Source organism: Lagopus leucura, unplaced genomic scaffold (assembly GCF_019238085.1).
Source record: "Lagopus leucura isolate 7727_CA_CO unplaced genomic scaffold, USGS_WTPT01 Super-Scaffold_100001, whole genome shotgun sequence".
In the NCBI taxonomy this organism is placed as follows: Eukaryota; Metazoa; Chordata; class Aves; order Galliformes; family Phasianidae; genus Lagopus; species Lagopus leucura.
In genome coordinates this window covers 63279691-63301327 of record NW_024962262.1, presented here as the reverse complement: position 1 = coordinate 63301327, position 21637 = coordinate 63279691, and the positions used below count along the sequence as shown (strand labels likewise).

The window sequence follows — 21637 nt, the reverse complement described above, 5'->3', positions numbered from 1 at the left end:
GTCTTCATAGAAAGAGCAGACACAAATGTAATGCAACTGAGAGAACCAAGCTTGTATCTTTACACTGTCCTCAAGGCAAAGGAACAGGAGAGGAGGAAGTACGCAAAGTGAAGAACTTTGTTTCTATTTAAAAATTGTGTAAGCAAAACTGATACGTATGTCATCATAAACAAAGATTTGAAAATAGTGTTAATCATGACAACTGTGAATGGAATTTGGAAATCAAAAGGCCCAGATAACATTTTTTATATATATCATACAGCCTGGTGAGGTGCTTGGTTTTTTTTCTATTCATCTCAGCATTCATGCATGTTAGCAGCTTTTTTGACCACAAATGTTCTCTGAAATCTTTCAAGGGCTAACATATATAGAATTATCTTCCCCTCCCACCCCCGCCTCCAATTAATCCTTCCCATCTTCTGAAATAGAATATTCCAACACAGCCTGGCAGTGAAAATCCAGTTTGAAAAATCAGGAACGGACATAACTATTTTAGACAATCATATCTGGCAACATAATTCTGTAATGCTTAGGAAGAGCTTTATCTTCCTTATTTTCTCCTTTTCAAAACTGAGCAGCAGTATAAGACAATATTCAATTTCCTGTTGTGTATTTCAGTGGCCCATTTAGGGCAATGCTTTCTTCATCTCCAAGCCTCTACTCAGCAATTTCCTCATCTCTTTTAAATTTAAGGAAACACCTATGTCTAAACAAAAGGCTTTGTTCTGTGCTCATGCACAGTCAGCAGTAAAAGTTCATAGCATGTTCCCATGGCTATGCAGACAGCAATATTAGCAGGAAGTAAAAGAGGAAAAAAAATCAATTCTAAGTGACTGCCGATTTGTGTTCCAGAAAAAAAATGAGATGAAAAATATGTATGGAAACACAATATTGAAAAAAATAATAATAATAACATTTCTTAAGAAGTTTGCAAGAAGGTACTATCAATAAAATAGTACAAATACAATTAAAATCTTTAAAATCACGTCATGGTATTTTCACTTTTCCTACAAATGTTATGAGCAAAGATTGTTACTCTCTGTGGTTTTTCTTAGGATGTTAAACAGCCCCTTAAGCTTTCAGAATGCGGAAGTCACTAGTATCGTATCAAACAGCAAAGACTATAGAAAAACATGTTCCTATTATACTCAACTGACAAAGACACGTGACTGACAAAGAACCTGAGAAGAATGCACACCGTGTTTGAGTTGCTGAAGTGAAATATTTCCATTTAAACTTCAAGAAAAGAAAATTTCTTTATGATAAATGGCTAATGTTTTAACTTGTTATCTAAATAGTTTTCAGCTGAGAAAATGGGGTTTAAACCTTTGATTTTACTATAAGAAGAGAAGTCATGGACAAACACATGATACTTTTTGAAAAGAGCACACACTTCCTGTTTTAAGTGCAGAATACTTATAGTATGCAAAATAGAATATGGGGAGCATTGTGTTGGAAGTACTGTCAGTTTTAAAGTCAGCGTGAGACAATAGAGTCAAAAAGAACAGAGAATCATACATGCAGAAAAACACATGCAGAAGGAGAAAGCAAATACAAACACCATGGGAGAACAAATACAAATTCATACATACAATAAACTCTTATAATTTAAATCCCTTCCTACAATTCACTGAGTGGTATGAATATTCATTATTATAAACTCTGAACATTGGGTTCTCAGGAAAATATGTATTTTTTTTTATTCAATATAGTTATGTGTAAATATTAGTATACAAATGCTATTACTGAATTGCAAGGATTATGCAATTATTTTTTCTTAGACAATATCAAAAACTCACCCCTGCATGACTCTTATTATTTGAATACATGAAGTTTAACAATGATAATAAGTTATTTTGGCTTTAAAAAAAGAAAAAAAAAATCTCCCAGCCTAACAGTAGACGTTCACAGATTTAGGAGTATATATCAAATCAAAGGAAAATAAACAAACTATTCAGTGTAGTTACCACAAAACTGTTATAAGATATCCCAGAGATTACAATTAATGAATAGAAAAACAAGAACACTAGAAGTGCAATGGTAGTGTAGAATCATAAAGCCACGTAATCACAGAATTAGTGTTAAACACAAACTACCTTGAGCATTAATCAGCCATAAGCCATTCCAATTCATTTAGAAACCCTAAAGGTTCAGGTTAGACCTTCAGAACTGGTATCACTGTAATTTTCATTGTCACGTCTCTAGTACTTATTAGGATAGATAATATAACAATTTAGTTTCTTAGTAGCGTTGCTTTATAATATGTTTGTCTTACAGTCTGACTCCACAGTAATCATCAGATAACTCTAGGAGAGTCAAAAAGACCTTGTTAAAATCATGCAAATGAGGAGAATCAGAAACTACAGCTTTTAAATTGGACTTTTAAAATACCTCCCAGTTCATTAATTTGTTTGCTTTTATAAACTTTCTAAAGCTCAAAGGAAATTAAAAATTAGAAGACTAAATCTGGCTTCCACTATTGCTTAATTGTCATGAAAAATCTCCATGTACTGAGAAAAAAAGAACAATAAGAAAATAAGAATTGGCAGAAAAAGTAAAAAGCAGAAATGATTGAAACCTTCTTGAATATATTTAAATTTGTAAGTGACCTGTGTAATTAGAAAACAAAGAGCTCTCTTGCTTTCAGTGAATCTCCTTAATTGAAAGAACATGTTAAAGCTGCCTGAATCCAAAACATAGATTCAAATAGTGCTGCATATAGAAAAAGACATAAGACAAAGTTAAATTATATTTGCATGACATCTACATAGTTAAGGAAGAAAAATTAAATCCAAAGGAAAGCCTATGATCAGTGGGAGAGTTGTGCATCATCCTCCCAAACACTGGTTTTACAATATTTATATTTCCGAGAAGACTAAAAGGATGATAACAGGGTTAATTTATTGATTAACAGATGAACCAAGAAGCTTCTTGCTTTTTACTGTCTATTAGCAAATGAATGCCTAATTGTAAAAAAAAGACCACCAAAGGGACATCTCAAATAAACACTGGTCTTGAGAGGAAGACAAATTGGCCAAAGATACACACATATATATATATATATAATATAATCGGACTCAGAAGTAGTTATTGAAAAGTATAGCGTGGTTTCCTCCATTGGTGGTAACAGTGGTAACTGAATGGGAGGATTCTATGGAAAGTGTGACGTGCATGTTGTAACTGAATCAATCATAACTTCTTTACTTATGACCAAAATCATATGTCAAACAGTTCTCTGATTAATCCATATTACATTTTAAGTATTTATTGTACACAAGCGCACAGATCTTTTTTTCTGGTGACCTGGCTCCAACTAGAACCTTTCAAAAGTTTCTTCCACAAAACTTCTGTGAGAGTTCAACTGCGTTTTCTTTATTCACAGATTAAACAGGCATCAACCTTATTGAGAATAATCTTGCTGTTTCCACTCATATACATGGAGAAAGTATTCACACACAGGTCTATTCTTCTATAAACTTTAAGGTACACATCTACCTATAGCCACATTTACCCACAGTTCCAAAACACAGTTGGCATATGGCATTTTACTACACTGAGCTGTTACTAAAGTTCACGTTGGGAAAAATAAACTTCCTACACTAGGAGGACTTCAGGGAAGAAGAAAAATAGAAGGAGAAGTAAAGATGGATCAGTAAAAGCCTTCTTCTATTCTCTGTTCTGTAACACTACAGAACTGGATTCAAGGCATACTATTTCTTCCAAAAGCAGTGAGAGAGGACTGGACAGATCAGAATACACCGAAATGAATAAATGCTGTGAAGCAACATGCTAAGGATGCACAAGTAACATAGATCTGGACTGTTTTTAAACCTATTGTAATTTTATACATGGTAGAACATTACGAATAGAGTTACACTGCTCAGACATTTATAAATACAAGTACTGATCTTTTCAAAAAAAAAAAAAAAAAAAGAACATTTTTTGCAGAGGTGGTTTATTTTCTATTTTTCAAAACCAGACTTTAAATACTTATGTTCACAGAAAAACTTTGCTTTTAATGACAGTTCTGTAGACATGCTTACTTCAAAGATGAGCAAGTAACCAAAGGAAAACGAAACTGTTGACTTAACTTCTCAATCTTTTGAAGAGAATATGGATTTTAAAAATTTAAAGTCAACTTCTGAGGCTTTGAAAAACTGATAACTAAAATGAGATATTTGCAGTGATTTTGATCTTCCCTCCACTTTGTGAATACTTCATTTAAGCAAGCAGGAATGGATGTAGCTTATTACATAATTACAGTCCAGACAAATATTTTATCATATACTCATAGCAAGCAAACCCAGAGAACTGTAACTGAATGAAACCACAAATGTTTTTAACAGCCTATTCCTGCCTGGGGAAAAGAATCAGAAAGGAACATACAATGCAGTCCAAAGGTTGGAGTAAAGAAAGAACATAATTTTTTCTTGGAAGGCCGAGATGAAGCATTGCAACATATTACCCAGAAAAAAACATCACCATCATTAGAAGTTTCATAAATGCAGTGAAACAGATGTTACATGCTTTTTAAAAAATGCTAGTACTGGTCACGTTTCTGATGAAAAATGAAAAGTGAGGCTGAATTAACAGGATTGGTTTCTGCTCCACTCCTACATCATAGAAGAAATGTGTTGTCTTTGCCAACAATCAAATGGTTGCATAAACCAGCTAAATCTTGGACTGCAGAAGAGCCTCCATTTATGAAATCTTTTACACTGGCACTGATAAAGGTTGGATACATGTGGCATGCTTGGAAATAGTTTATAGCTTGAGATGCTCTGCAATGTTCCCTGTTGAGCTAGAAATCTATTGCAAGGTTTCTCCTAGCCTTTGTAGAATTGAACTGGTCTAAACTGGTCCTACACTGTTGATGGTAAAGTCATGAACCTCCAAAAAGCTTTCACTGCTTGGTCTCCTGAGATTTCTGTCTGTTGGTTTTAGCAAACTCACAGCATTTCAGTTTCATAAGTCATGTTAACTGTAGTAGTCACAGCAATTTTTATAAAACCATGTGTTTAGCACCAAATCTATGTTCCAATCTTTCTCATCTTTTCTTCCCTGTTCTGCCGAATACAAAGTTTAAATTGACTGGCACCTTTATTATTAGAAATTACTGTAAGGCAATTTCTTAGCTGGTGCTAATTTTATCTCCATATTACGAGCTCCCACATTAAAAAAAAAAAAAAATTAAATATTTGAGAGGAATATTCTATCACAGCTATTTAAACTGATTCACCTCCAAAATACTACGTAACATGTAACTTTTGATATTATTAGTTTAGCCTCCAAGTATTTTGTAGAGCCTGCTTTCAGCTTAAGGATGATTGTATAAATCCATTCCTTAATAATACAAAACTGCACAGTAACAATTTGGAATTTTGGTATACTTAAGAAAGTAAAATACCAGAAAATAACCCCTGTGATTTTAACATCCATTTGAAACTTGAGTCCTATTTAATGAGACTTAAGATGATAATGTTCTTAATTAAATACTATGATTTTGTGTTAAACCCAAACATTCCTTATAGTCTGCTTGATTGCTGGCCTGCAAGTCCCCTCTACTGCCAATCTGACAAGTTATTCCATTTTTGAACTAACATATTTTAGACAAAAAGGCACAGATATGTTGGAAAAAAAAAGTCAGAAGAAATAAATGTGATCCCATATAATAGAATCTCTCTCCAAAAACAAAAACAAAAAAAAAAAAACCAATAACATTACAGGAAAAAAATCTCAGCATATCAGGGATATGTAGCACAACACAGCAAAATAAATGAAGGTAAATAAATGAACAACCATGCACAGAGAAACAAAAAGGATCAAAAGAGATTTTGGAAGTCAAATTGACACTTTCCATCTAAAATGGCATTTTGCATTTAAAGCAGTGAACTGGATTTAGTCCAAAGCACCACTGATTTAATGCTGTACATGTTGGTTTAGTAATCACAGAATGAAACTTAGTCCCTCTCTAGAGATTAGAAACTGCCTTTAAACATAGAAAAATTGTGGAAGCATTCACTCATGATCTATCCAAACTGCAGGGAAAACCTATTCAGCTCTAATATCACCACTTTGCCATTTTTTAATGTGGATATTTAAGTGTCTAAACACAGTAGAGTTCCTACTGGAAAAAGTTTAAAAGTGATGGCTTCAATCGTTACTGAACAAGGCACTTTCTCAAGATTAAACTCCCCTCATCCCTTGTGCAGTCTGCTGAAAGTTTGGATCAGGGAGCATTTCCCATCCAAAGAATTGAAGTGGTAATGACAGGAAGAGATGGTAGAGACTGGAAATTTTGTGCTAGTAAAATTGGGCCAGCAGCAAATTATCACTCTTCTTGCCCAAAGCAACAGTGACACAGGAGCTGTGACTCAGCTGCATATCTGAATTTCTATGCCCTTAGGACATTTCATGAAATAACAGAGTTCAACCATTGCACTTTCTGTGCTTAATAAAGGCAATACAATGCTAAAATCAATTATTGAAGAAAGCAGATAAAAGTTCCAGCTATTTTGAAATATATGGATGATTTCTAAAGACTAAAATTGTGGAGCCATGTGCCATTTTCTTTCTTCCTCTGATGCAAAGGAATAAAGAGGCAAAAAGAAAAAAAGAAGAAAAAAAAAAAGAAATCTACTATAGTCCTTCATTTTGAAGAGATTTATAACTGTTGAGAACATATACATATAGTAAAGATTACTGGAGAATCTGATTGTCAACAGTGGTGATCTTGAAAAACAGTTAGAGGAAGGAGAGGAAGGACAGTCTGCTCATGCAGACTGTCAAGTTGAGAAGTTTACTAACACCTCAAAAGTAGAGAGTGAAATTTGCTAGAAGAGCTGGGTTAGATAGAAACATTGCTGGATAGAAACAAGTGAATACCCAGAAAGGAGTCTGGAGTAGATCTGAAAAGGTACAGACTATTAATATTCAATTAAAATCTAAGTAATTATCATGACAAACTGGAAACACGAGTTTGAAGTTTGTTGTTTTTTTGTTGTTGTTGTTGTTTTTAAATACATATTCTTTCTGGAAGTACTTGGCAAGTTAACATTCTCCGTATCAAATTTTTTGTGTGGGAATGTATTCGCTATGCTTAACAATACTAAAGATAATAGGTAAATTACATTTTCTATGTTGTTTGAGATAAGCAGTAATGTTTCCTAGATCTTGCAGCATCTGAAATAAACTCTTACTAGTAGCTGATTTCAACTAAAGGGTAACTAGGCTGTTACAATCAACCAATTCCAAGTAATTTTATTAGATCTCTTCAGACTAAGGCTGCATCTTTGAGTCTTTCCATAGGATGACTGCTTTGCAGGGTGGTTGGATTCAATGATCTCTGGAGGTCTCTTCCAACCCCTACAATTCTTTGATTCTATAAAGCTGCAGCCACTTTCGTGCCTAGTCCCCTCTTTTATGAAGAGAAGCAGGCCACTGACGCTTCTAGATCAAAAAGAAATACAAATTGCAGCCAAGGATAGTTTTGAACAAATATTTTAATGCTTACCATAAAAAATAAATCACTTGACCTTTTCATCAAATAGACAAAAGATATATTGAAAATGTATTTTTAAAGGAAAGCATCAATTTAGGTTTGGGGCTATTTTATTTTTGTTTTGAATTTTACTGCAGATTAATTTTATTAATCATGCTTGTTATCAAAACCAAAAGCAGTACTAGTTATAGCTATATAACTTTTCAGTCTGTAATGCTAAAAATTGTAAACTTTTCCACAGACAAGAACCTTATTGTATTTTTCTTTTCTATTTCTTCTTATGCAAACATAATCATAATTACAATTGCAGTCTCTCCACATACTGAAAGATGTTGCAAGAAACATTCAGCTTCGACTGAATGTTGGAAATGGAAATGCACTGAATGCAAAAAAAAAAAAAAAAAAAGTATCAGTGTAGTTTTCAATGTATACTAAACAAAAAATTCTGACAGTCAAAATATGGACATCTTGCTTAAGGTAAGTAATTAGCAATAAATATTTTTACTAAATTAAGTTACACTGAAAGCATTACCAAACATCTACAGAGAAATCAGATTTCTTGCTGAAAATAAGATATCAGAAAAAATGGGTTAATGATAATCAAATGAGTCTGTACCACTGAAATAAAAAGCTAGATTATTACAGATGTGAGAAAAATGGTAATTGATAATCTGAAGGAAAAAAAAAAAGCAACATAAGAATGCAACAAAAATCCAAAGCAAAACAATCAAAAAGCAAATCAATAACATGAAGGAGCAATGACTGCAAAATTAAAACGACAGTACTTCCTGAACTGTTTCTCAGAATACTTTCTGTTTGATTGACTTATTTTTCCAACCTTAATCTTGTTGTTGCATGCTTTTTTCCTATTGACAACTTCAGGTTCAGGACTGAAAACCATACAGTATGAACAACTTACCAATAGGAAAGATAGGACTGTTCTTTGTATTCTGAATTGAAAAAGCATCCTGAAGAGAAACTAAACATCACTAAGCTACAATGCATTTAAAAAAAAAAAAAAAAAAAAAAAAGCCAGATTAGGAAGATCTTGTCATTCTACTGTTCTAAGTAGAAGTTAAAAAAAAACTACAAAAAAAAAAAAAAGCTAGTTAAATAATTTGTGATAGATTCAGCACTTTCTTCATCTTAACTTATTGAAATGGAAATTAACTTACAATTTTTTTTTCACATACAAGGACAACTTTAATAGTTCATTTTAAAAAGTTAATGTTTCTCTAATTCAAAAAGCTAATCATTCATCAGATTTAACTTCCCTCACAACGTATTGACTCCAAAATAGTCAACAAATATAAAGTCTAGCAAGAAATAAATAGGACTTCAAGATAGGAAAAAAACCAACAACAACATATTCACCTTTCCTCTGATAAGATAAACAGAAATGACTCCCACACACAACTTATTGTTGAGAATTCATCACAGCAATGAAGGACTGTGAAGGAAGCATACACAGCATACTCATCTGTTCTCCAGCATGGGATAGAAGTTGATGCCTGACCTTTACTGTAAGAGAAAGATTCACACGCTTCATACTAAATTTGGCCTAAAAATTAAGATCTAGTAAATGGGACAGAAAATAAAGAGCAATTTTCAATAAACTATTAATGATATCAACTCAGTAAAGCAAAAATTAAATTAATTACTTTGAATTAATTACAAGCAGAAAAAGAAATAGATTTTAAAACTTTTTGAGATTAACAAATCACAAGCAAGAAAATAGAGAATTGGATCCTTTCAAAACTATCTGGCACAACAGGAGTTGCTATATATTACTAATACTTGCAACTTAAATTAGCTTAACCTGATTTTCATTTTAAATAAAATTACCGTTCTGCTCTACAGGATTCAGCACTTAAGCACAAAATCTCCAATAGTGCTTAGATAGAGGAAGACAGTTACTGCATTGCCTAGAGTCATGCAGGAAATTATGTGTGTGAGACAGCTGCCTCCCTCTATTGATCACAATTGCCAATATCTGGAAAACCAGCTTTCAAGCCCTTGCTCAAGTTTTTCAGCACCTGGACATATAACAATTTGCTGTGCAGTGATGGGCAACCTTATTGCATCTTTAACCTTGTGTTTCTATATGGAAGAATGAAATTGGAAAAAGTCTTGGAGTACAATGAAAAGCACTTCTTTATTTCAGCTAGCTTTTAGTGAAAGAGCAAAAACAGAAATAAGAAATGAAACCTTTCCCCTAATTTATTAACTCTAGAGACTTGATATACAGCTTCAGTATTTTCTTTGAATCTCATGCCTAGGCTTATCAGAATGTGAAGTTTTAGACATTTTAAACATACAATATATTAACAGTAAGAAAACAACTCTAAAGAATGGTATTGTTCAAGAAGAGTTAGAAATAGAATTATTACCCCAGAAAGAAACAGTGGTTTTTAATGTATTAGGTACCAGAAAACCTAGGTGCAGCACCTACTCTAGAGTTGGTATCAACTAGGAAGTATTTTAGCATAACTTTCTTCAGTACTGAACATACACAAAACACTCTCCTCCTATGCCTATGAAAATCGCATGACCTACTTTGAAATGCAGGTACATTACACACATATTACTTAACACTGGCAAAACGATACAACACAGAGAGTGAACTGGTTAAACTAGACTAAAGTTTCAATTACTTCAATTTTGTCCTGCATTTCAGATGGCATGACATTAGTCAGATGACAGCAAGGATAGTTGCTTTTTAGCTGAATCTTATACTAAAGGAGACCTTACAACTTCTCTAAGCACTGGAGAAGTGCAATCACACTGGAATTCAGTCACTGCTCTACCATCTGGAAATTGCCTTCTTTTCATGGCAGCTTATGTCTTTTTTTGCTTGTCTGCTGTGTAGGGGAAGCACTGACCTTTTGCATGTTGATGTACTGTTGTAGCAAACTCTTATACTGAAAAATCTATAGGTTGCTAAATGACACTGTAAAAAAAAAACAAAACCTAATGTCTGTTAAATCACCTCATACAATTTATCCTATTGCACAGACATCTGATAATTTAATTCAAAAGTGTAAAAAAGTAATAATCAGTAACAGAAACAATTGTGGCTCTTTCAACGTAATCAATAAAATTTACTAACAGTTAGCAGTGTTTGTCATGGATCAGCTTTCTTTACAAATCTGAGAAAGAGAAAACCTGCTTTTTGCTATCTCAGATCTCCCCCTTCTACTGTTAGGACAGATAAGTAATTTTCAAATGTTTTTATGGAATGCATATAATCAAATAACAGAAAAATATTGCTATGATATATAAAAAAAATATCAGCCATTCTATGCTATCATTCCCAATAAGCAAAAGCAAAGGAAACTATTTTCCTTAGAGCTCTTTTGAGCTCTGTACAATCAACAAATATACAGACGTTATAGATACCAAAGAGCTCGGCTACGTAAATACAAAAAGATAGGATGCTTACCCACATCCTGGGGTCTCTTATGAAATTCCAGTGGAGCAGATCTCCAGAAGAGATCCTTCCCTATTGGTAGTCAGCTCTTAAATGGGTCTAGGAGAGATGGAGCCAGGCTCCACCCCTTCCAGCAGCACAGGTGAATTGACTTCACCTGTGCTCCCATGACTGACTCATTGCTCACCTCAGGTGGTCAATCAGAGGTTCAGGCTGTGATTCAGCAGTTCCTATACAAGCTCTTATGTTGAATTTTCTGGTTTGGTAAAAAGAGCCATTTTTCACCTTTTGACAACTGTTCTGTGTGATGTTGCACTTCAATGCCCAATACAGCAACATACTAATGGATTATTAGTATTACTATTCTCTAAACTTCTGTTCTGGCCTCATCAAATCTGAATTCTGATAATTAATCTACCCAGCAAAAGTCTAAGTAATTCTAAGCAGTGTGTTAATTTAAGTGCATAGAACTCATAGAACTCATCTGTTAAGACTGTCTAGACTGCAGATGAGGTCCACGTTTGCAAAGTAGTTTGCACATAAAATAACCTTTTTTCTCCATAGACTCTTACAAGTTTTTGTTACATTCATATTTTGATCCATGACTAAGCATTTGGGATCTACACAAGAGCTGAAGAAGAGTGCTTACATGAACTTGAGGTACTCAAAAGTAAAGACAGTAGATTAAGGTGTTAAATGATGGCACAGAAAAAAATCTCACTGCAAATCTGTCAAGAAACTTAGTTCATTTAAGTTTAATGTTCTGTGTTTGAATGCATTAAGTTATGGGCAATATTTTGGCTTAGTTGTTTCACAGTTTGCTCCTTTTCTCTCCAAGACAGCTACTTTTCCCAGGGAAGAAAAAAAAAAAAAAAGTATTTTTGACAAACAAGATTTGCCACAATTTCTTCCAAGACTTTTAGTCTTTGTTGTAAATTTCTTACAACTTTATCAGTCTCATTCTTCAACAGTCTTTAACAGTCTCATTCTGCTAACTCCACAGCTAGTAGTAAAATATAAAATGAACACATGCATATTTGTAAAATAAATAACACAAACATTTTTCTGCTGAATAATTTGTCTCAGAAATGTTACTGATCCTTACTCAATTTCCTAGAAATTGAATGCTTGAAGTTTGATCATAAAAAACGTGAAGTATATATAGTAGACTGCCAAGGGCAAAAATAAATCCACAGTGCAAAAATAAAACCAAAATGCAAAAATGCATCTGTAGAAAAGTGCACAGAGTGGTCTTATTTAGTCAGTGGAATGACAACACAATAACAGACAGTATGGAATACCAGAAGGCCCCTTCCAAAATTCACTCCCAGAAAAAGCAGTTGGACTCCTTATCAAATATGGCTCAGGCCATTTGACTACAAAGTGCTCAGAGATTTCAGCAACAGAACAAGGGGCAACAGACAGAAAGCAGAACAGACAAGAGTTCCATACGCACATGAGGAGAAACTTCTTTATTGTGAGTGATAGAGTACTGGAACAGGCTGCCCACAGAAACAGCATACTCTCCTTCTTTGGAGAGATTCAAGACCCATCTGAATGCTTTCCTGTGTAATCTGCTGCAGGGAACCTGCTTTACTAGGGAGCTGGACTCAATCTCCAGATGTCCCTTTCAACCTCTACCACTCTGTGATTCTGTTTCTCAGGATCTTTCTCCATATTTTCACTTCCTCTTTGTGGTGCCATACCCATAAACCTACTTATGCTTAATAGCATCTCTACTTGGGCAAGGATCCCTAGAAAAAAATTAAGCCTTCCTTCATAGCACAGAAACATATGTGGATAAACAGGTAGCTAGGTAGAATTTGCATTCTTCCTTGCCTATCTCTTTGTTTTGCCTTCAGCATTCACTCTGAATCATATAGTCATGGACATCTGGGTGAAGATTTGCCTTCAGACAAGCCAACCCTGTACCTTAAAAAAAAATTACAGCTTTCCTTCAGGGTGCAGTCTCCTGATCTGGACGACCAAAGAATGTTGCTATTTTTCCTGCAAGCTGTTGATGCTAAGATCTAATATTTAATTTCTAATATCCAAGTCATTGTCTTTATTCTACATAATACCACAAACAGAACTGAAGAATTGATCATAGTGAACATATAGTGTATACATAAAAATGCACGAAGATAGCATGCTCAGCAGTAGAAATTGTTCCCACAAGGAAATACAGTTTCTTATATCATCAAGAGTTAAATATAGTTAAAATGAAGTTACAGGAAAACAGTAAATCATGCAAACATAGACACCCATTATTCCATGTAGCTTAACATGACTTGTTTACTGGCTTAAGTTTAAACAGAATGTAAGTATTTTTAATTTTAAAGAATTAATCTGATTGTGAAAATAAATGAACCTGAACAGGTAACCAAGCAATCTTAACTAGCACTGCTGTCAGGTAAGTCAAATTTTAAAACATGACAAGAACTCTAGGTATATCCTTTCAATGTTGCAACTCTACATTAGAGCAACTCAGAAGTATCATCCTTAACATGCGATTTCCACTGGTAGACAGATAAGGCAAATCACTACAAAAGATAAACTTATGCCAGATTGAGTTGGTAAATTGAGGGTCATGGACTGCACTGCAGGACACGTAGATATAGTCTCCAAAAGGCTCATCTCAACTCTCTTAGAAAAGAAAGTGCTTAAAAAACAGTCTTGAAGTAACTTAACTGGACACAGTGCTGAGCAAGCTGCTCTAACTGACATTGCTTGCATCAGCAGGGTTGAACTAGGTGATCTTAAGTCCCTTCCAATCCAAGTGACTGTATAATTAAAATTGGAATTATCAGTTGGAATTATTTCAAATAGAATTGAAATTGATTCAAAAGACTGGAAAAATCAGTCCTTTTTGCCAAGGATGAAAAAGTCATCTGTGGAAGTGAGCAACTCCACATGAATTTGCAGATTGCTTCAACACAATTGGCTGCTTTGCATCTGTACACCTGACAGTTTCCTGAAATTAGTTGCGTGTTCAGTGCAAGACATTCAAATGACAGGAGCATTCAACTTTCAAATAACATAACTATGTTGTAATTTACCACCACAGCAGTCTGATAATTGTCCTTACAATTGGGGGTGAACAAAAAGAAGATTAAAAAAACAAACAAACAAAAACAATAGAAACACATAAACTAACTCTTTTGAAAAACAGATTTTTTTTTTTAATCTTACAGTAATGACAGATGTTGCATATTTCACATTTGAATTAAAGACTGTAAGAGGAAAAACTACTTTGAGCAAGAATGGCTGAAGAATTCAGTACTGGAGCATGAAGGACAGCCTCCTCTTTTCATGCATAGCTGTTTTCGACAAGCCTTTGTGCATGCTGCATTGATAGCATTTCCTCCCTCAGTCTTTCAGAAGGAACAAAACAGTAAGCATTTTAATCTAGGAGATTTCATCAATTTTAATTTGCTTTATGTGTAGCAACGAAACATATTCTAATGGGCAAACCTCATTATCACAACTCTTATTTCTTTATCTTAATATTTCACAGATGACTACACTTAAATAAAAAAGAGAAATTTATCACATGGTCATTACTTGTCCTTGAGGGTTTTCAATCTCCTTATTCTCCACAGTCATTATTCTGCAAAAAAGTGACAGCGTAATCTTCAAATAAATAAATCTTCTGATCAAAGGTCACTTGTTCTTTTACATCTTCTAGGCCACTTGCCAACAGCTGCCAATCAGCAAAACTACTGCTAACAATTCCCTACAGTCAACAGGAACCATGGAAGCAGAGTCATTCTAAATAGCTACTAAAACTCAGTGAACAAACTATGTAAGAATATCTATTGCTGTCCTCTTGGCTTCAGTTTTTGTCTCCTTTACTATTATTATTCATTTCTAAATATCCATGGCACACTATAAAACACTGACCGTTTGATTCTACACAGTCTTTTCACATACCATTATACTATTCACCATCTCTCAGGACTGTGGAAAGTACCAGTATGGATCCCAGCAACAATAAAAGGTCATATAACTATTTTTAAAATGTCAGCCATCCTGTTCATAAATGCTCAGAGGACAAGTAACAGTTACAGTATTCAGTCTCCAAAATAATAAATGCATCACAAAGGGTCTGTGCTGGTGATGTAGTCATTTCTTATCATCTAGATCCTCTAGTGGCTCAGAATTATGTTGGCTTGTTCCTTAATAATACAGCTCCCAACTCCCCTTTGGTCAACAAACTGCATCATTGCTGCTCATCTTGACATACTGGCAGTGTCCTTTTCACAGAACATTTGGATGAAGTCTAGTAGAGCCGGACTGCTCCATGGCAAGCATTTGTTGAAGCTCAGTAACAAAACCACTGGTTTTTCCAACAAGATTATTCCTCAGAGTTTTGAAATAAAATCTATATGTTGAAAATCACTCTTTACCAACTATGACACATGCAGCATTCTGTAGTAAAAGAAACACTCCTTTAAAGAAAATGCACTTTCCTTATATAGTTGGCATAAACACAGAGACAAGTTTAGAGCTATACACTAATATTACTATATACATTAATCATTAACAACTTCTTTCCCCACTGATTCACAGAGGATAAAAAGCACGGACGTTTTCTCAGCAAGTATCATATCAAACCTGGAGTAAACAGCATTGCCAGTTTTGGCTGTAGAATGGGAAGGGAGATACTTCTGCTGCCTATATAAGGTGCTCCTTCATCTTTCTCTCCCATCTGCCTCAAAAAGAAAAGTGGTTCACTGTTTCCCCCATTCAGTTTCACATATAGAATAAGTGAGGTTGTGCATTACGATGCCAATTCAAAGTAAGTATTTTGAAACAGTCCTCAGATAAAATAACATTCATTTCCTCACAAGGTAATGGCACAAATAAGATTGCTCTCCTCTATCCCCTAAATCCAAGCAGGTACATTCATCTTTGCTTAGGACTTAAACATACTGTCTTCTCTGCTTTTTGTCACTAAACAGAGAAAAAAGAATTTTCATAGCAGTAATGGTAGTATTAATTGCTCAACTGCAGAAAACTCCTCACTCATAGAAGTTAATCTTACATGTCAGACAGGTATGGACAGACTTAGCTTCTGTGTGACCACACAAAAGGCCACAAGACCCATCAATTAATAATGGAAAACTAACATTCTGTAACAGAGTAAACAACAGCTAGAGACCATTAATATTAATTGACAAAAACTCCTGTGCTTCACAAGAAACTTATCCTTTAATCATTCTGAATGCTTTGCTCCAACTTCAGTGTGCTGGGAGTACCATGCATGAGTCTATAAATTGTACAGAAAAAAAACAAGGAAGACGCCTCCTCATTTAATTTTTGAACCATCTGATTACTGTTCAGTGAATATCAGATCCAATATGACATTCATCAACTAATTTCCTTTTGACAAAAGAAAATGCTTAGGCAAACAAACCACAGCCAGAATGAAAAAAAGAATGACACCACTGATGGAAAGATGCTCAGAAGAATAGAGTGGCAGTTATATAGTAACACGCAGTTGGGTTACCAAGTCTCATAAAAGAAAATACATAAGATACACAGATGCTCAAATAATGGGTATGAGATTCCTGTTCTGGCTCAGTATTTAATTGCATACAATTTCTCAAAAAAAGAAAATCCAGATAACCTGGATTATAGATTTTTTTTTTAAATTGTTATAACCAGCTTTATTGTATAATGGAGACAATTCAGTTGCTAGGTAGAAATGTAACATATTTTCCCTTTTAGAACATTCTCAAAGCTGTATTGCATGTCATAGATAAATTCATTATATATAGCTAAGGTGAAGAATTTTTATTTTATGCCTTCATATATTACTTATTATAAGTTGTTGAATACACATTATGGCATTTGTCACAAGGTAAAAAAAATCTTGGCTTTCTTGATGCTAAGGACAACAATGCTAAAATCATTTGTTCTGTTCCAACTAAAGGAAATGTTTTAGAGAAAGAAAGCAAGTGCCTCATTTGTACAGAGATATTCACAATATAACTAATATTACGGTCTAAAATAGATGTAAATAAGAAATCATTTGTAAAAATTCAGAGGGCCATAATTTAGTAAAATGTCTACTATAGGTTGTTAAAGTGTACAAAATCAGTCAAGTAAAATAATTACTTGATTTTTTCAATATATATTTCCATTCTGTTCCTTGGAATTTCGCTAGTTCTAGAACAAAAATGCACCCTGAATTGCAGTTATCTATTTAAAATTATCTACTAAAAACAGCTCCTACAAGGCAAACTAAAATTGAGAAACATCAACAGGGGCTGCAATGTCAAAATTTGACTTCTCATTTTCATGAAGTTCATGATGCTCTATATAAGCATGACTGCAACCACCCATACTCATTACTTGTAACTCAGACAAAAAGATAATATACATTAGAAAGATAATCATTTTTTCCTACATGAATAATACATCTGCAGACTTTAATCCCACAATAACGATGTGAAGGACCCTGTACATCTCCTGATAAACCATCATGCAAGAGATTGTCCGCTCAGTTAAATTTGATTTCTTTCACAGAATAAATATGACAAAGAGAAGATTTTCTTTCACACAGGTGAGCACAGAACATAGCTCCTTCATGAACTCCACACAACGCAATCGGTAGAAAAACAGTGGAACACAGAAAATAAGAATTCTCAACTTTTTTTGATACAAGATGACTTCAAATTATTATTAGTATCTAAAATGTCAATACTCTAATTGTCTAATTATACAATGAAGTTATAATATCTTATGCATTAAAAAAAAAAAAAAAAAACTTTTCCCCCATTCCTCCCACCCATTTTGAAGATTATTTAACACCAAAAAAATCCTCTCTGTTCAGCAACCTTGGTAAAAAAAAAGTAATAATAATAATAAAAAAATCACAAGAGGGAATGGTATGTTCCAGTATTTTATTTAGCCTAGTGTTTGGAATGGCAAAGCTTAAGACGAAGGATCTTCTCTTCCTTGTCTGACAAGGCATTAAAACTTACAGGAATTGTGCATTCAAATAAAATTGACAGGTTTAAGTCTTATTTACTGGCACACTTGGATATACAGGAACATGTTCATTGCATAATTTTTACATATTAATGAAATTGTTTCTCAAACTGCTTGCACAGACATTTTTATGTAATAGCACAGTTACTAAGTACTCAAGATGTAAAATAAATCCTTTTTATGTTAGAGCCATTTGAAATCATTCACTGCCTCACAGAAATGTATTTTCTGGAATTTTTTTAAATACCTGATAGAAACAGAATCAAATACAAAGTTGAAGTGTTACACAAGTACGTCACACAGCCATGAGCCAGCTAATTTAAAATTAGCTGAGAATACTAATGCAACAACTCCTTAACTCCTAATACATTACTTTGATTCATAACAGCAAAAAGCAATGTATCTGTAAAAAAAAAAAAATAAACGGCTACTAATATGGAGATATTTACATCAATATGAAAATATACTATCATAGAAAAGGGTAGAAGAGGTTGGCAGGACACCATTAAGAGCAAATATTCAGTTACTATGAAAAAAACATTCTTCTAAAAAGGCATGTAAAAGATTTTATTTTGAAGCTTCTACTTCTTCAATTAAAAATAACATTTACAACATGCTTCAATTTTAATTTAGTCTTGATTCATTACACTTCCAAAATTGAGACACAATAAATTTCAAATGAAAGGTTCAGTTCTGTTTTCTTGTTTTCATTCAAAAATTGCCTATATTAAAGTAGTTGTATAATACAGTTTTCTATGTTGCTCTGATATTCAATCTTTATGAAAGAAATAGGAGAAGGACAGTTGCATCCAACTCTGAAATAAAATCACACTTCAGGCATATAAAACAAGGTTCCTAGAGACACAGTAATGAATACAAAGTAAGCCACAGCCAAACTTTTGATCCAGGTGTCAGAATGCAGTGCACACAACGAAACATATACAAACCTCACCATTTGCTGCCTCTGATTAACATGCTCACATAAAACTACACTTCTTTTTCCTTACATATAACTACCTATAACTATAGATAACTTGCTTATAACTACAGATTGATTAGCTTCAGGAGGAAGAAGCAGTATTTTCACTGTATACATAAATGAATCTTATTTTCTAAAACTTCCTTTAAAAACAAAAAAAAACAAAACAAAACAAAAAAAAAAAAAAAAAACAAAAAACAAACAAAAAAAAAAACCACCCACATTTTCTTCATAGAAGCAATTCAGGATTGAAAAATATTCCTCCCAAATCAGCCAAGGAAAAAAATTTAAAAAAAGAAAAAAGAGAAATTAAGCTAAGCATTATCATCTACTCATTACATTCCACCTACTTTTATAGAAGTTCACCACATCTGAAGTCACTAAATGGCATGAAGAAAGACAGTAAAAGCTGAAATTTCAGTAGAACTCGGCTTTTTCTTTTCCATCATATACTATGACAAAACAGTCTTCTCTGCAATGTAGCTGATAAACTAAATACTATAAAAGCAGATTTCATGCAAAACCATAAAAAAAGACCCATGTTGTAGTAAGATTTAAAGACTTCCATTAAAGCTTTTCCTTTTTTGCTGCACAGGATGAGAAAATATTCAGTACAGCTGAAAAAGCCTTTTTTTCTTTGCCTGGACATCAATTACATAACTTTCCAAAACAGAAATTAACATGAATATTTAACACTTTTCCTTCAATTGGTTAATCTCAGAAAGATGATACAAGCATGAACAATGAAGTAAAAGGCAAAGAAAACTTGACTTCTTATTATTGTCACATTGAAGTGGGAAGTATTTTATAACTGGCTGCTTTTTTGTTTCCTTTTAAAATGTTTGTCATGGTAAAAATTACTTCAAGAGGATTGATACTGTTTATACTACATTTGGATTAAGGGATCTCAACTGAAAGCTCACAAATGCTCAACTGTGATCAAAAAGAACAACCTCACCCAGACAAGTTCAAATGATTTCTGTCTAGGCAGACGTCATGTTGCAAATACATCATCTCATCACCAACTCCTTTGTTCTGCACATAGAATCCAGTTTTCCTGAGCTTAAATATATCACAGTCTCAAGTCCTGACTGAGAAATATTTTAAGATATTAGAGTGGTACTCCTTATTTTCTTTCCCACGGTCATTAAAACATTGAAGACAGAACTAGTTTCATATGTTCCGAGTAGGATCTATTGAAAATACAGATGTTATTTAAACTGTTGCCCAAAATGTATAAAGATCTCCCTAAGCATCTCTTTACTACTACAAGCATTGCTAGCAGCCAACTCCAGCTGGAAACAGATAAAACAAAAAGAAAATAAATAAATAAACAAATCAAGTCCAGACTTCTAGAACAGTACAACAAAAGCCACCCAGAGCAATCAAATGACAAAAGAAAATTAACTAGTTACAACAAAAATAATTAATCCTATCAACACGGGATCAAATCCTCCATCAAGGATTTAGTTTCCTTACACCCGCAGATCAAAGTAAGAGTTTGCAGAAATATTATCCTGCAATTTTCCCATTATCCAATGAAAAGGAATAGAAGGGGAAGTTAGAATCTCAGGATGAAAAAACACAACCATTGTCTCAGTATCAAAGTTCTTTTTTTTTTCTTTTAAACATACAAACAGTAACACATGAAAGATGATGGGCAAATATATCACCCTCTGCTGGATTCCTGAAAAGCCACCTATATTTTCCTTGCTGCACAAATCTTTCACAACATATGTGATAGTCCCTTCAAAAATGCATTTTCTTATTCACTTTTCATCGTTATTAAATTTATTAAATTTAATGTGCCTGATTTTTTTATTATTATTATAAAAAACGGTCTAAGCCAAAGCTACATGCATATCCAAGATATTCTTCAACATAAAGAAGATAGTCAAATAGATAAACTGTTCACATTGAAGTACAGTAGCTCAGTGACTGCTATCAAGTCTTTAAGTAAGCTAAACAATTCTGGGGATACAGTGGAGGAAAAAAAAAAAAAAAGATATTCTCCTTTAGCAGATGAACTGTTATTTTGATTTTCCATCAAGTTCACACCATAGAATAGAGTCTAAAATAATACAGAAGTTACTAAATTGGTTTGCTGCAGAATTCTAATTCCTTCTAATTATTCTTCAAACAACTATAACAACATCATAAAGTATATTTATAAATTTTAAGGATTTCTTCTTTCAAAACATATTGTAAGAGCAGAGAAAGATTTACTTACCTGATCCTCTTTTGGTCACAACCTTCAAGCTCTGAGTTAGAGTAGCATACAAGAGTATCAAGTTTGGAATAGGAACTTTCATCTTCTCTCTTTCCACAGCTGCTCCCTAGAGTACCAAAAAGGAAAAAAAAAGAAAACATTAGCTTTATGTTGGTATTTAAACAACTGTGTAGTAATTAATCATAATACTGGCTTTGTAGAAACGTTAAATACAGTTCTCTTTTAGCAACTTAATGCACCAAAATGATTCCTTTTTACTGAAAAGGATATGTAAACTGAAATCACCTAAAGGAAAACATGTACACACACTGCATTTAAATCTAGAGCTGTAGTTCTAATTTTGTAGATACACTGAAAATTCACCATGTCCCTGTTAAAACCTTCTAACAGATCTCCTGAAACATTTTTGATGAATTTGTTATATGAAAAATGGTGTTTTCACTAAGCTTCTGAAGGAAAGAAGGAAAGAAGGAAAGAAGGAAAGAAGGAAAGAAGGAA

At 33.5% G+C, this 21637-nt stretch overlaps 1 protein-coding gene across 1 annotated transcript in view; it reads right to left on the bottom strand.

The window, feature by feature from the left end:
- The window catches only part of IL1RAPL1 (interleukin 1 receptor accessory protein like 1), a 596166-nt gene extending 574931 nt beyond the window's left edge, over nt 1-21235 (bottom strand). Inside the window, exon 1 of the mRNA XM_042867960.1 lies at nt 21140-21235. Within this exon, the coding sequence (XP_042723894.1) occupies nt 21140-21221 (82 nt within the window). The 5' untranslated portion in view covers nt 21222-21235. The remainder of the gene's footprint in view (nt 1-21139) is intronic.
- Between the last annotated feature and the right edge of the window lie 402 nt (nt 21236-21637).